Source organism: Salvelinus alpinus, chromosome 11 (genome assembly GCF_045679555.1).
Source record: "Salvelinus alpinus chromosome 11, SLU_Salpinus.1, whole genome shotgun sequence".
Lineage (NCBI taxonomy): Eukaryota > Metazoa > Chordata > Actinopteri > Salmoniformes > Salmonidae > Salvelinus > Salvelinus alpinus.
In genome coordinates, this window is record NC_092096.1 from 58,208,157 (window position 1) to 58,221,597 (window position 13,441).

The 13,441-nt window shown below is 42.7% G+C and overlaps 1 protein-coding gene across 6 annotated transcripts in view; it reads right to left on the reverse strand.

The window, feature by feature from the left end:
• The window catches only part of LOC139534554 (adhesion G protein-coupled receptor L3-like), a 301,582-nt gene that overhangs the window by 222,875 nt on the left and 65,266 nt on the right, over nt 1-13,441 (reverse strand). For all 6 annotated transcript variants that reach the window (XM_071333764.1, XM_071333763.1, XM_071333762.1 and 3 more), the window contains exon 3: nt 6,911-7,099. In XM_071333764.1, coding sequence (XP_071189865.1) covers nt 6,911-6,965 — 55 coding nt within the window. In that variant the 5' untranslated portion in view covers nt 6,966-7,099. The remainder of the gene's footprint in view (nt 1-6,910; nt 7,100-13,441) is intronic.

The window sequence follows — 13,441 nt, forward strand, 5'->3', positions numbered from 1 at the left end:
TGGGGAATGTGCACCTGCAATGTTTCTCAGTTGACAGTCAGTCTTTTGTGAGGTCTCTCCATGTCCTATCCATTGAAATCTCAGTGGTTTTCCAGGATGAAAATAATTACAGAGCCCCTAAATGACCGCTGTTAACTGCGGACTCCTCTCATTTTGGACTGTCCTGCCATTTTAGGTTGGAGACGACATACTATGTGTCAAGCATCTCAGAGTTGCCTTTCAGATCCTAATGATTCCGATTATTATGGACAGGGATAAAGACGGGCCAATTTTTTCTCATGGATGCAGTGAGAGAGGGAGGTTGTAACAGATCTAATGCCACACACAAAAAGTCCAAAACAACTACAACCAATACCTAAAAATGAATAACTTCTTCAGGAACAGCTCTGAAGTAAATACATACAAATGATGCCTTAGGAAAAACACCGGATGCCCAAGCACTTAATTCATTTTCTTTCTTATCTTCCTTGGTGTATACTGTAACCTGTAGTGTCTGCAGGGTGAGAGGAGCTTTCATTCCTATCATGTCTCCCCACTCCCACGGGCATGCAGCTAACAGCCTTAAGCTGGGCCCTGGGTGGACTTAGGGGAGGACAGTGGGAGGTGACTTCACAGGGTGATCCATCAATGGCTAAATTGACAATCTCTCCAGCGGCACGACAGCTCCCGTATGGGATCGAAGGCAAGCTGTGACCTCAAAGACTGCCTGAACAATTTCTAGTGGGAAGGGGGGCTATAGTGGAGTGTGTGTGGAGGCAGTGGAGGGTGTGTGTGTGTGTGAGAAAGAGGTTAAGGGAGTGTGTGTGTGTGTGTGGGGGGGGTGAAGGGTGTGTGCATGTGTGTCTCTCTCAAGATACCACTCGTCCAATCAAGAAGTACACAGATAACCTGAATCAGCGTGACCCTGACATTGTTACAAACAAAATGTGTAGGAGTAGGGAATCCTCCTCCTCTGAGAGAAAGCTGTGTATCTCTTCTACCCTTTCCTCCCTCCTCTTTTAGTTTTCAAACACAATTATTAAGGAAATGCAATGGGCCGGCCAGATTCCCAAACGAGGCCGCAGCTTTTTCCTACAATAAAGTCCTTCTTTTGTCAATGGGCTCTATTGAATTCCCTCCATGGCTAGTGTGTCATATTGAAGGCCATCCTCAGTAGCCATCCCTTTCTGTCTCTCTTATCCTCAAGGTCTACAGGGCTAATCAGTCTCACTGTAATGTTTGATCCCAGCCTTCGGTCCCAATGTAGACTTTACAATACTTCATATATTGATTCGACGGGGCATTCGTGTTGTCCATCACTTCCTACCAAACTTAGGGTAGAGTAGAGAGTTGGGGAGAGAGAGCGTGTAAAGCACTTTTTTTTCAGCACTAAACTTTTGTTTCAGGTAAATGTAATTATATCCTTTGTATTCTTGGTTTCAGAAGAAAAGAAAAAGCGCTTAAATTCTCCCTCGCTGGTGAAGTGGTAAATTACAATTGGGGGGGGGGGGGGCAGTTTGGATTGAATGATAAATGATTAATCCCTTCCTCATTCCATTGTGGTGTAAAATAAAGGCTGTGCTTGTCTACATTGTCCTCTGAGCTCCATTAGGAACATTATCATGGTACTCTACAGTGGACCAATTGCCCCCAGGTGGGAGAGAACAATCAGCTAAGAATACCAGACTAAAGCCATTTCTCACACATAGAAACAACGGCAAGGCTTTTATTAATAAGATGCTAAATGTGGAATCGTAATGTACTGTGTGCCTTTTGTGGCAATTTTGTTTGATATGGTTATATTTTGTTGTTAGGTTGACCCTTTGACTGACATAAAATGCCACACAGTAAAAAGGAATAGACCAAGAACAAATGATTGTGTCCTTGAGTTGATGTGCCTTCGTTCTCAGCGGACATACTGTAGGGGGAGCCTGTTCAGCAGGCCATCGTAGCAGTTGTAGCCTATTGGTGCTTAAACTGTTTCATGTCCAAACACGAGCCATGTGTCCCATTTCACAAATCAACAACACCAAAACAAACCAATCAATGACAATTGGCTAACGTCTACCTTGGACCCAGGAAGTAAAAACGCACCTCTAAAAAAAACGAAGGAATCCCAACCTACTGTAGCCTATTCTTTGTTTGATCAGCACGGAACAGCACGCTCGTATGAAACCAGATTCATCATGGGATTCAAATGAAAAAGCCCATGCAAAGTACACATATCAATTTGCATGAGAAGTGCCTAAGTGCAGATAGAGCCATAATCCCTCTAATTAGGCAAAGCATACTGTATGACCGTGAGGGGTGGATTTAAAAAAAAAAATCGCTGCTGCCGTGGTGACACATAACCAGGCAAAGAGGATGAAGGACAGCCTTGCCCCCCCCCCCCACGTTGTGCCTGTGTGTGAATACAGTATGTGGCGGTGGATGAGCTTACAGGGCCAATCCTATAAAGCACTGGGAGATTTGCATAACTATGAGTAGTATGTATAGCAGGCTTTGATTGGAACACCTACGGTATCCTATCCTAGACTTTCCATGGAATGCAAATAAGCCAGATATGTGAAGGAATGTCAGTTTGTTTTAACGTAATGCTGTTTTCTAATATTAGCTTAACCATCTGGTGTACGTGTGTGGTTAATACACAGAAATGTCTGCCGAGATAAATACTTAATTATGCAAATTGGATAAAGTGATTCTCTCACACACACACACACACACACACCATGGCTTCCATTTGTCCCTGCCTACTCACTTTTCTCCCACTTGACCATTTTCTCCCCAACCCCTGGTCTTTTGGGCAGGGAACCCTGTAGCGTTTGAAGGGTCACTCTATAATATTTATCTGCGTAGTCCGCCGGGCGCCACACGCACACATTACTCCACCTAATGTAAACCAACATCCTCCGCCACTTGACCCAGCTGTCAATATCAGTCCTCATTAAACGCCATTCAGCCTGCCACAAGCCACTTTAAATGGCTTCACCCGATGCTTACCGAATTATGCAATGGGAGCCGCATGGGGGGAATCCTAATTCATTCATTTGGAAGATATATTTGGGGGGGGGGGGCAGTGCGAACAAACTATAAAACTTGTAGGGGTATTTAACCCCACGAGCACAAAAAGCCCAGCGCTGCTTAATGTTGCTGTCATGTTTCACTCGGGTTCTGAGCTCTGACAGCACTTTGGCAATGGCGGAGGCAGACGATGGACGCCACGAGAACACAAAAGCCACTTTCCTCTCAAGTATGAGTAAGAACAGGGTATTGATTTTGTTGCTAGGTATGGAAGATAAAAATAAAAAAAATCTAATAATAAAAGCCAAAATGCCAGGCAAGATATATTGGGGAATTATACCACTTAGATGATTGAATTAGAATACAAAGAATCCTGGATTATGCACATTCAGGTTATCCTAAAACAAATAATTCTATGAAAATTATACACGGGTGAGTTGACAATGGGTGGAACGAACCGGAAAGACTGACACAGCAAATAAACATTTTATTCGGTAAAGAGAGATATGGAATAAACTGGCATCCAATTGACAAATGTTTAATCAACCTGAATAATTTTTTCCTGACTATCTGTGCAATTTCAATATTATTAAATGGGCCTAACAGAGTTATAGTAAGGTGTTGAGAGCAACACACATCAAGTAATTTGTGCCCATGAATGCTAATGTGCTAAACTGTATTGCTCATATTGGATTCTTTGAGTAAAATAAACATCAGGTAAAAGTCTTACCGAACCCCCAAAGAATCAAAACGTTTCCCTAAAACATGCAGCGTTTCACTCTCGCTGTATGCACTTTACATACCAATTATAGTCAAAGTAAAAGCTCACTTCCAACTTTAAATCTCAAATGACCTTCAATTCTCTTTGGCATAAGATGCTAGCGCCTGTCATCTTGTTTTGTTGACATGCGCGTCACGTTCTCCGGGATACAAGGGAGAACTAAAACAACTACTCATACAATTCAGATAGAGCTTGACCTTTTACACCAACAGTACCCCGACCTGCTCAGACGAAGCAGGCCTGTTACGTTCCACGCTTCACAAACGCTCCATAATCACAACAAAACTGAACATGCCCCAGTAGGCTCTCTTGAAGTTTCCCCATTTGAAATAGGAGCGGGGAAAGTAATTTGTTTAATTAGGCAAATGCAGGGATACCCTGGTGTACAGTAGTGAATGCCTCAGCACAAGGAGATTCATTAAGGGATGTCAGGTTTGGAAACGTTGAGAAATAAACTATTTTTGGTGGGGTTTGTATGGAGCCAATGGGATTGGATTAGAATTAGCATATTTCTGATGGATAACCGTAGCCGGGGATGCTGGGATACCCTCAGGTGACATTTCACATTGGCTGCGGGAAGCGATCTGAATTAACACACAATATGCAGATACTGAGCCGTGTAAATGCCTTGCGGTTGGGATTGTGAGTGTGCGTGCCTGTGTGTGTGTGTGAATGAGTGTGAGGTATTCCTGTGTATTCCAGTCTGTATGTCTCCCTTTATGTGTGGGTGTATGCCTGGATGGTCAATTACCTGCTAAAGCTCTGAGCTGAACAATATGCACAGGCGCACACACACACTCACGGCAAATGTCTTCTTCCCTCTCCAGTGTGGCCAAATCCACTTCTATTTAGACGTGTGCGCTGGGCTCGTTTTGTGAGAAATGGGTGTCAGTTTCACGATTCTCTTGTCTCGAGGACTAGTCCATGGGGCATTCTCCCTTTGATTTCCCTAGAATGTAATAAATATGGAATCCTTCCTGGGGTATTGCACAATCACATGCACAAAGACATGCAGGTAACTGCCAAAATAAAGGAAACACAGACATAGTGTCTTAGCAGGGTGTTGTGCCACCACGAGCCAGAACAGCTTCAATGCACCTAGATTCTACAAGTGTCTGGAACTCTATTGGGGGGCATACAGAATATGGTTCACATCGTTTTCACACTCATCAAACCATTCAGTAACCACTCAGGCCCTGTGCATAGCCACGGTGGCCTGAATAATGGCCTGCCCAGCATTTTTATACATGACCCTAAGCATGATGATATGTTAATTGCTTAATTAACTCAGGAACCACACCTGTGGGTAAGCACCTGCTTTCAATATACTTTGTATCCCTCCCTCATTTCCCTCATTTAAGTGTTTCCATTATTTTGTCATGATGAATGTGGCGTTGCAAAGGCATTTGGCTTCCTCGTCATTACCCAATGACAGGAGAACTGTGTGTGTGTGTTCAATTCTCATGTGTTTTGGAGCATGGCTTACCCTTCTCACCCCTTCTCTGTCAGCTTGTTTGTCTGTTCTGCCTCCCTCCCTCCCTCAGCCTTCCCATTGCTCCTCAACTTGGAATCCATCATTGAGTTAATCCCAGAAATGTTTAGAGATCCCAGCCACTCCGCACCGACGTTCCCCCAAGGGCATTCCCTCGTTCCCTCTCCTTACTTCAGACGGGTTTAAGTGGGAAGGGGGTCGGACAGTTGTGTACATGTTGATGTACAAACATAGGAGGCAGGCAGAGGCAGCTGTGAGCAGAGGAGACCATCCCTGCATCCCAAATGGCACCCTATTCCCTACATGGTCCACTACTTTTGGCCAGAGCCCTGGTGGGCCCTGGTCAAAAGTAGTGTACTATATTGGGGGAAAGGGTGCCATTTGGGACACAGCCAGTATGTGGGTGTGATTGGAGCATATTCATGTGCATGGTCTGAACATATTGGGAGTGGAGGGGGTTGACAAGGGATTTCCATTCCAAAGTAGGACAGTGTCCCCCGGAGGGGAGAGAGACTGCGGAGAGAAAAGAAACCCCTGCGCGAGCATTACAACCAGAAGCATTCCAAAACATCTGGGACTAATCTGCTGACAGCATCTAGTAATGCATGATCTTTGCCCCACTTCAAAGAATAAACACTAAGCCACTTTGAGGCTAACAAAATAATAACTAAGACACACAAAAAAATACTGGGTGTTATGTTTTCTGTGCATCTGTATCTCTTCTTTGTGGAGAAAGAATTACGGCGCCACAGCAGTCGCAGCGTTTTTAATATGCAACCCATTGTCCGACATTTTATCTCCCAAGCTCTTTTGGCGGGTCGGCAGTAAATTTGCAGCTTCATAATGTCTCGGTTCCCTTCGGATCAATAGAGTAATACAAAAGGCAGGTGCGTGACACATCGAAGTCACGTAACACCACTCCCAATAAACATTATGGCAAAACCATTATGCGGAAGAGCTAGCTTTGATTAGCGTGCCGCTAAAGCGCAACGCCACCCAGCCAAAAGATACGGCACCAAAACAATTACATTTGCATGGAATCTCTCGTTAATGTTTTTGCCGTATCAAATTAGCATCTTCATGGGCCATTGCGTGATGCCTCCCCCCGTTCCCAAACCCTAGTTTAAGCTGAATTTAAATTACTTAATTTACTTTTCCACTGAAACAAATGGCAGGGGCCAATGGGAGACTGGTCAAATCTTAGGTGGTTGCAATTTGTTCAGAAGGTTAAAAAAAAAAAATCCTGCGAAGTGATCTCAACATCCTAATGCAGTGTACCGGTCATTTCTTTCTTTACCACACATTTTACTATCTTTCCTACGTGCGTTATGACAAAACTGTGGTAATATTTCTTTGAAAACAGTTTATATTTCTATTGTCTGGAGAGTGAGAAAAACAGAGAGTGTGTCAGAGAGAAATATACTATACATAGACAGACTGATACATAGGGGACAGGGGGAGGAAGGGGGAGAGAGAGAGAGAGACAGAGAGATTTGGGGGAAAAGTGAGAGCAAGGGAATTTGGGAAAAAACAGTAATCAGTCACCATGGATGGGGTAAGAGAAAGACATTTTAAAATAGTGACAGACACTGAAACAATCTGACACATGAAATGGGACAGCGGCATCCCGGGCTTACCCAGAGCTGCTGGCGCGAACAGGCTGGCGAAGAGGAGCAGGCGTGCAGTCAACATGGCCCCTCCGCCTGGCTGCCGATCCGCCCAATGGAGGGGTCAGGCCTTCCCTGGTGGGCCTGAAGCAAGTGCTCCGTATGCTACGGTTCCCTCCGCTGCGCCGCAGTCCTGTTTTACGGTCCTCAAAGCCTATCCTGAAGAGAGAGAAATGTGTTTTAGGTAGAAAAAGTACCAAATGAATAGTTGAATTCGAGTTGTGAACCTTAGGTGGTGTATACAGACAAATAGTCAAGGAATATTCCAACAAGGCAATGTTTTGTGAAATAAAATTACTTTTTATTTCCAGTGAAGAAAACTAGCTTGATGTATTGTAACTTTAGCAGTCTCTCAGGCTACGAGTCATTCATGTATTCTTTCACCAATTGTCCGTCAATGAGATACAGCTAGTTTCTCAACATTGGGTCAGTATGACAGTGTTTGGGAGCGTTCAACCGTACAACAGTATAACGGTCATGGAGGATGTTTTGCCATTGACTTTTGTTTGTCCATGTTGTGTCAACCAGCCCCAGTTACTCCCATGTAGGGTAACACACTACTCCACTACCACCACACACTATTCCAGTCAGTCTCAGAGTATTTTCAGACAGTTGATGATAATTGCTACCGGAAAAGAGAGTGCCTTTTTCCCCCCTTTGCTGTGGGTGTGAACATTATCTTCACAGTTTGAGATTTGTCTGCAGCGGAGAATGTATAGTACAGTGCGTCACAAGTGGCCATTGTGGTATAGCCGCCTTTTTCCCCATTATCAGAAAACAAAATGGTCTCCCATGCAATTGTATTGAGCCGCAGTGACCCATGGTAAGCGCATGGGAGGGTTGGCACTGGTGAACTGGTGGGTAATGTGAATACTGGTGGGTAAAATCGTGAGGCTATTGCTAGTTACCATAAAACAGGGTCATCATACACATTAAATATGTTGATAAGGAATTTTGTCAAACAAAGGTAGCATGTCAATTTTGAAACATTTGGGAATATGATACGCATTGTCTAATATTCACCATTTGATGTTGTGTCGTTTGACATGATTCATAATATCAGGATAAAAATGCAACTGCATCATCAAAATAGAGGTTAAGACAGATTTAGCGAATAGCCCCCAAACTATCTATTATAGTGCATCTGCAACATATCATAATCCCAAATTATAATCTGGAGCTATTTAATCCAAAAGAGCACAGACAATGTTTATACCCTCTACAAATGGTATTGAGATGCTGCACGTAATCTCAATAGAATTTTTTTTTTTTTTAATTCCGTCTCAACTGACTTTAAAAAAAGGTCAAAGAGCAATCACAGTTTGACCAGGCAAACCAAAATGACTGTACCTCCCCTGCTGTACTCAATCTCAATTCCTATGCATGTTGGTGATCTCATTTGGTTACGCGTTCTCTTTCTTGATAATCCCCCTTCCTCCGTTGCATGACATTTTCAGATCGCATGTAGCAGGAATTATCTAATGCATAATCCCTCCAAAAATCCAAACTAGATTAAGATTTTGAGGACAGATATTGGAGTTAAAAAAACAGAGGGGTGCAGCCTACCAAGAGTGGCCCATCCCATACAAAGGGAATTTATAAAGGGAATTAGTATAGGGTTGTAGGTCATTGTACTGTACTCATCAGTTAAGCCCTGACTAGTTTTAGCAGGTTGACGGTTATTGTCATCAGTCTTGTCCTGAAGGTAGAATTAAGTGATACCCCCCTTAGATAGGCCAGCTGCAAAGTAAAAAATGGCTATATTGTAAAAATGAAGGGGGAAAAAATGGCTTTTTGGTCTTAATTTAATGTTAGGGTTAGGCATAGCAGTGTGGTTAGTTAAGGTTAGGGCTAAGGTAAGGGTTAGGTTTCACCTTTGATTTTATGACTGTGGCTGTGCCAGCTAGTGACCACTCTGCAGAGCTGCCTCGAACAAGATGAAAAATGCAAACCTGCATCGCTTAATGTCATTCACCATCAGCACACTAAACTCCCTGAACACATTGAACTCCACCTAAAATTATTCTACCATCTTGAATCTGTGCAATAAAAAAAGTTAGACAACACAACAATGTAAGCTATGTAGCTACACCTCTTACTTTGTAGATATTGGCAACAATCTGTATATGTACCCCTCATTCAAGGGCTTTTCTTTATTTGTACTATTTTCTACATTGTAGAATAATAGTGAAGACATCAAAACTATGAAATGACACATATGGAATCATGTAGTAAGCAAAAAAGTGTTAGATAAATCAAAATATATTTTATATTTGAAATTCTTCAAATAGCCACCCTTTGCCTTGATGACAGCTTTGCACACTCTTGGCATTCTCTTAACCAGCTTCATGAGGTGGACCTGGAATGCATTTCAATTAACAGGTGTGCCTTCTTAAAAGTGAACTTGTAGAATTTCTTTCCTTCTTAATGTGTTTCAGCCAATCAGTTGTGTTGTGACGAGGTAGGGGGGTATACAGAAGATAGCCCTATTTGGTGAAAGACCAAGTCCATATTATGAAAAGATCAGCTCAAATAAGAAAAGAGAAACGACAGTCCATCATTACTAAGACATGAAGGTCAGTCACTACGAAACATTTCAAGAACTTTGAACGTTTCTTCAAGTGTACTCGCAAAAAAACATCAAGTGCTGTGATGAAACTGGCTCTCATGAGGACCGCCACAGGAATAGAAGACCCAGAGTTACCTCTGTTGCAGAGGATAAGTTCATTAGAGTTCAAGTAACAGACATCTCAACATCCACTGTTCAGAGGAGACTGTGGTCTGGAGTCCAAATTTGAGATTTAAGTTCCAACCGCCGTGTCTTTGTGAGACGCGGTGTGGGTGAACGGATGATCTCTGCATTTGTATTTCCCACCGTAAAGCATGGAGAAGGAGGTGTGATGGTGTGGGGTGCTTTGCTGGTGACACTGTCTGTGATTTATTTAGAATTCAAGGCACACTTAACCAGCATGGCTACCACAGCATTCTGCAGCGATATGCCATCCCATCTAGTTTGGGCTTAGTGGGACTATCATTTGTTTTTCAACAGGACAATAACCCAACACACCTCCAGGCTGTGTAAGGGCTATTTGACCAAGAAGGATAGTGATGGAGTGCTGCATCAGATGACCTGACCTCCACAATCACCCGACCTCAACCCAATTGAGATGGTTTGGGATGAGTTGGACCGCAGAGTGAAGGAAAAACAGCCAACAAGTGCTCACATATGTGGGAACTCCTTCAAGACTGAAGCATTCTAGGTGAAGATGGTTGAGAGAATGCCAAGAGTGTATAAAGCTGTCATCAAGGAAAAGGGTGGCTATTTGAAGAATCTCAAATATATTTTGATTTTGTTGAACCCTTTTTTGGTTACTACATGATTCCATGTGTGTTATTTCATAGTTTTGGTGTTCTAAAATGTTTGACTGGTAGTGTATGTACATGGGCTGTTTTGAAGACAATGCAGTGCTGAATCCCCCCCCCCCCCCCCCTCAAACCATGGTCTAGCGAGGGCAACTGGTTTAGACCATAACGCATTAATTTTGTTCTGTAGGCATAGTGTTTAAGGCCTGCGCATGAGGTAATGTGGAATGGCATCCCATTATTTGATGACACAGATACCCTTGCATATGAGCTAATAATTGAGAATAATCTGTCTAGTGGGGGAGGTAAGAAAAAGAAGATCTCAAAACAGGATAAGATTGATCATCGCAATACAGGAAATTTGAAGCGTGAAATACAGGTCCCTGATCTGATTGGTGCACAGTGAAGAAAATGTCATGTCAACGTGCTACCAAGCAAGGGGCATGTTAATTATGCACCAAACGGAAGAAAATGGACTGAAACTGAAAGGGACAACCTGGACTTGTGCAATAAGAAACAGACCTTTTCATTTACCAATTCAAAACTTTTTGCTAAGGTGTGCCCCACTGAACACGACCCAGCTAGTTGGAGACATTCTAAAATGCGATCAAAAAAGATGGCCTGAAGGATTCATGGGGACACTATCACTGATTCCTCAGATGTCCTCTTCGGCGATGTAGCCTTTTTTTGTATTTTTTAGGAGCTCTGCACCCAAACTGTCACAAAAATACAGGAGGCTGGTCACCAGAACGACAGGGCTGCTGCTCCTGACAGGGGACAATGACGGCCAATCTAGACGGCCAAGCACCATGGACATAAGAGTCGCTTTCAATCTACATCAGTGGTGTGTGTGTGTGTGTGTGTGTGTGTGTGTGTGTGTGTGTGTGTGTGTGTGTGTGTGTGTGTGTGTGTTCCAAACAAAGTATTTCTCAATTTTCACATTTACAGCCTTTCACTAAGGAAACAATATGAAAGCAGCTAATAACAGGATTGTAACTTCAAATGATTGCATTACATTATGCACATTACATGCAGAACTTGCTACCTTTCAGTAATCTTGTCATCACAATCATTAACACGATCTCTCTACAAAAGAAGTGTGAGCGTAAGTAGGAAAAGTAACCAGCCACTGAGGAACACGTATCTGAAAATGCATATTTATGAGTAAGGGCTTGGACCGGTTTCAATCCAAAAAGTAAAAGAGACTCGGTTGAAAACCCAGACTAGGTTGCCAACTCCTCTTATATTCCGAGGAGCCTTATGATACATTATAGTGTCTGGCGTTAGAAGGGTACTTGTTCAGTTAAATCCCTTTAGATAAGGCTTCCAAACTCACTGCATGCTAGCAGTAGCGCCAGTTAAAACCACTTCAATTAAACCACTTCATTACAGAGTCTCAGACAGAAAACTTTTTAATCAGTGTTGTTGTTTGCCGTTATTTTAGCATTCCGCCAGTGCCAAATAGCCTAGATGGATTTTAATTGTGTTTTTCATGGTCTATCTGGTGAAAAGGGGAACGGACAGTGGATGAAGATAGCAGAGGAGGAAGTGTGTGTGTTTGTGTGTATATGTATATATAAATATATTATATATATATCCACTGATTGATGAAATACTGTTATTCAAATTATGAGGCAAAAAATGGGAGACAAAGATATATGGAAGTAACAAAAGAAACAGGCAAATCACTTGGCTGGCCTCGCTTGAGCGAAAGTAAAAAAAGGTCCCCGATTCAGTTCAGATCTAGGGAACATGGAGCTACAGTGATAGGTTACCCTTCAGTTGTAATGGATAGTATTGATCCAAGCAAAAGCAATATCTAGTGTTCTCTCTTCACAAACCCCCATCCAGTTTCATCATGTAGTACCTTTTTTCTCTGGTTTTAGAAAATGGAAACAAAGGTAAAATGGAGGTAGCTAAGCTAGCATAATAATATAATAATTAGGGGGTGCTTATATAGTCCTGTTTCACTGTATGTTCAAGTGGGTAAGCTGCACAAGTGTGAGGTGTTTTTTTCTTCATATCCCACTTCCCCTGAGACACCCTCGGAGAGTGGGGACACAGCCAGGGTCAGCCAGTATTGACGGCGACCCTGGAGAAATTAGGGTTAATTGCCTTGCCTCATGGGCAGAACGACAGATTTGTACTTTGTCGGCTATTCGATCCAGCAACATTTTGGTTAATGGCCCAACGCTCATTCTGCCCCTGAACAAGGCAGTTAACCTACTGTTCCTAGGCCGTCATTGAAAATAAGAATTTGTTCTCAACTGACTTGCCTAGTTAAATAAAAGGTTAATAAAAAATATAAAAAAACACCAGGCTACCTACCTACCATGCCATGCAAATGTTTCCTTGCAACAAAAATGCTAGCAAGTAGCACAGCTAGCTAGCTGAGAAGCTTATCAGTTCCATTATAATTTCAGTCCCTTAACATTCAACAATACTGTTTCCTTCCTTAAAAATTACCGACAAGCTATACTGAACTAAATTATAAAATCAACATGAAACAATTGAAGATTTTACTGAGTTACAGTTCATATAAGTAAATCCAGGAATTGTGTACATATCCTTGCGACATGGGGTTGTGCATTATCATGAGGTGATGGCTGCGGATCAATGGCACAACAAAGGGCTTCAGAATCTCGTCACGGTATCTCTGTGCATTCAAATTTCCATAGATAAAATGTTGTGTTCATTGTCCGTAGCTTATGCCGCCAATACCATAACCCAACCGCCACCATGGGCACTTTGCTCACAACGTTGACATCAGCAAACCGCTCGCCCACACGACGCCATACACGTGGTCTGCAGTTGTGAGGCATGTTGGATGTACTGCTAAATTCTCTAAAACAAGGTTGGAGGCGGCTTATGGTAGAGAAATTAACATTCAATTCTCTGGCAACAGCTCTGGTGGACATTCCTGCAGTCAGCATGCCAATTGCACGCTCCCTCAAAACTTGAGACATATGTGGCATTGTGTTGTGTGACAAAACTGCATATTTTGGAGTGGCTTTTTTTGTCCCCAGCACAAGGTGCACCTGTGTAATGACCATGCTGTTTAATCAGCTTATTGATATGTCACACCTGTCAGGTGGATGGATTATCTTGGCAAAGGAGAACTGCTCACAAACAGGGATG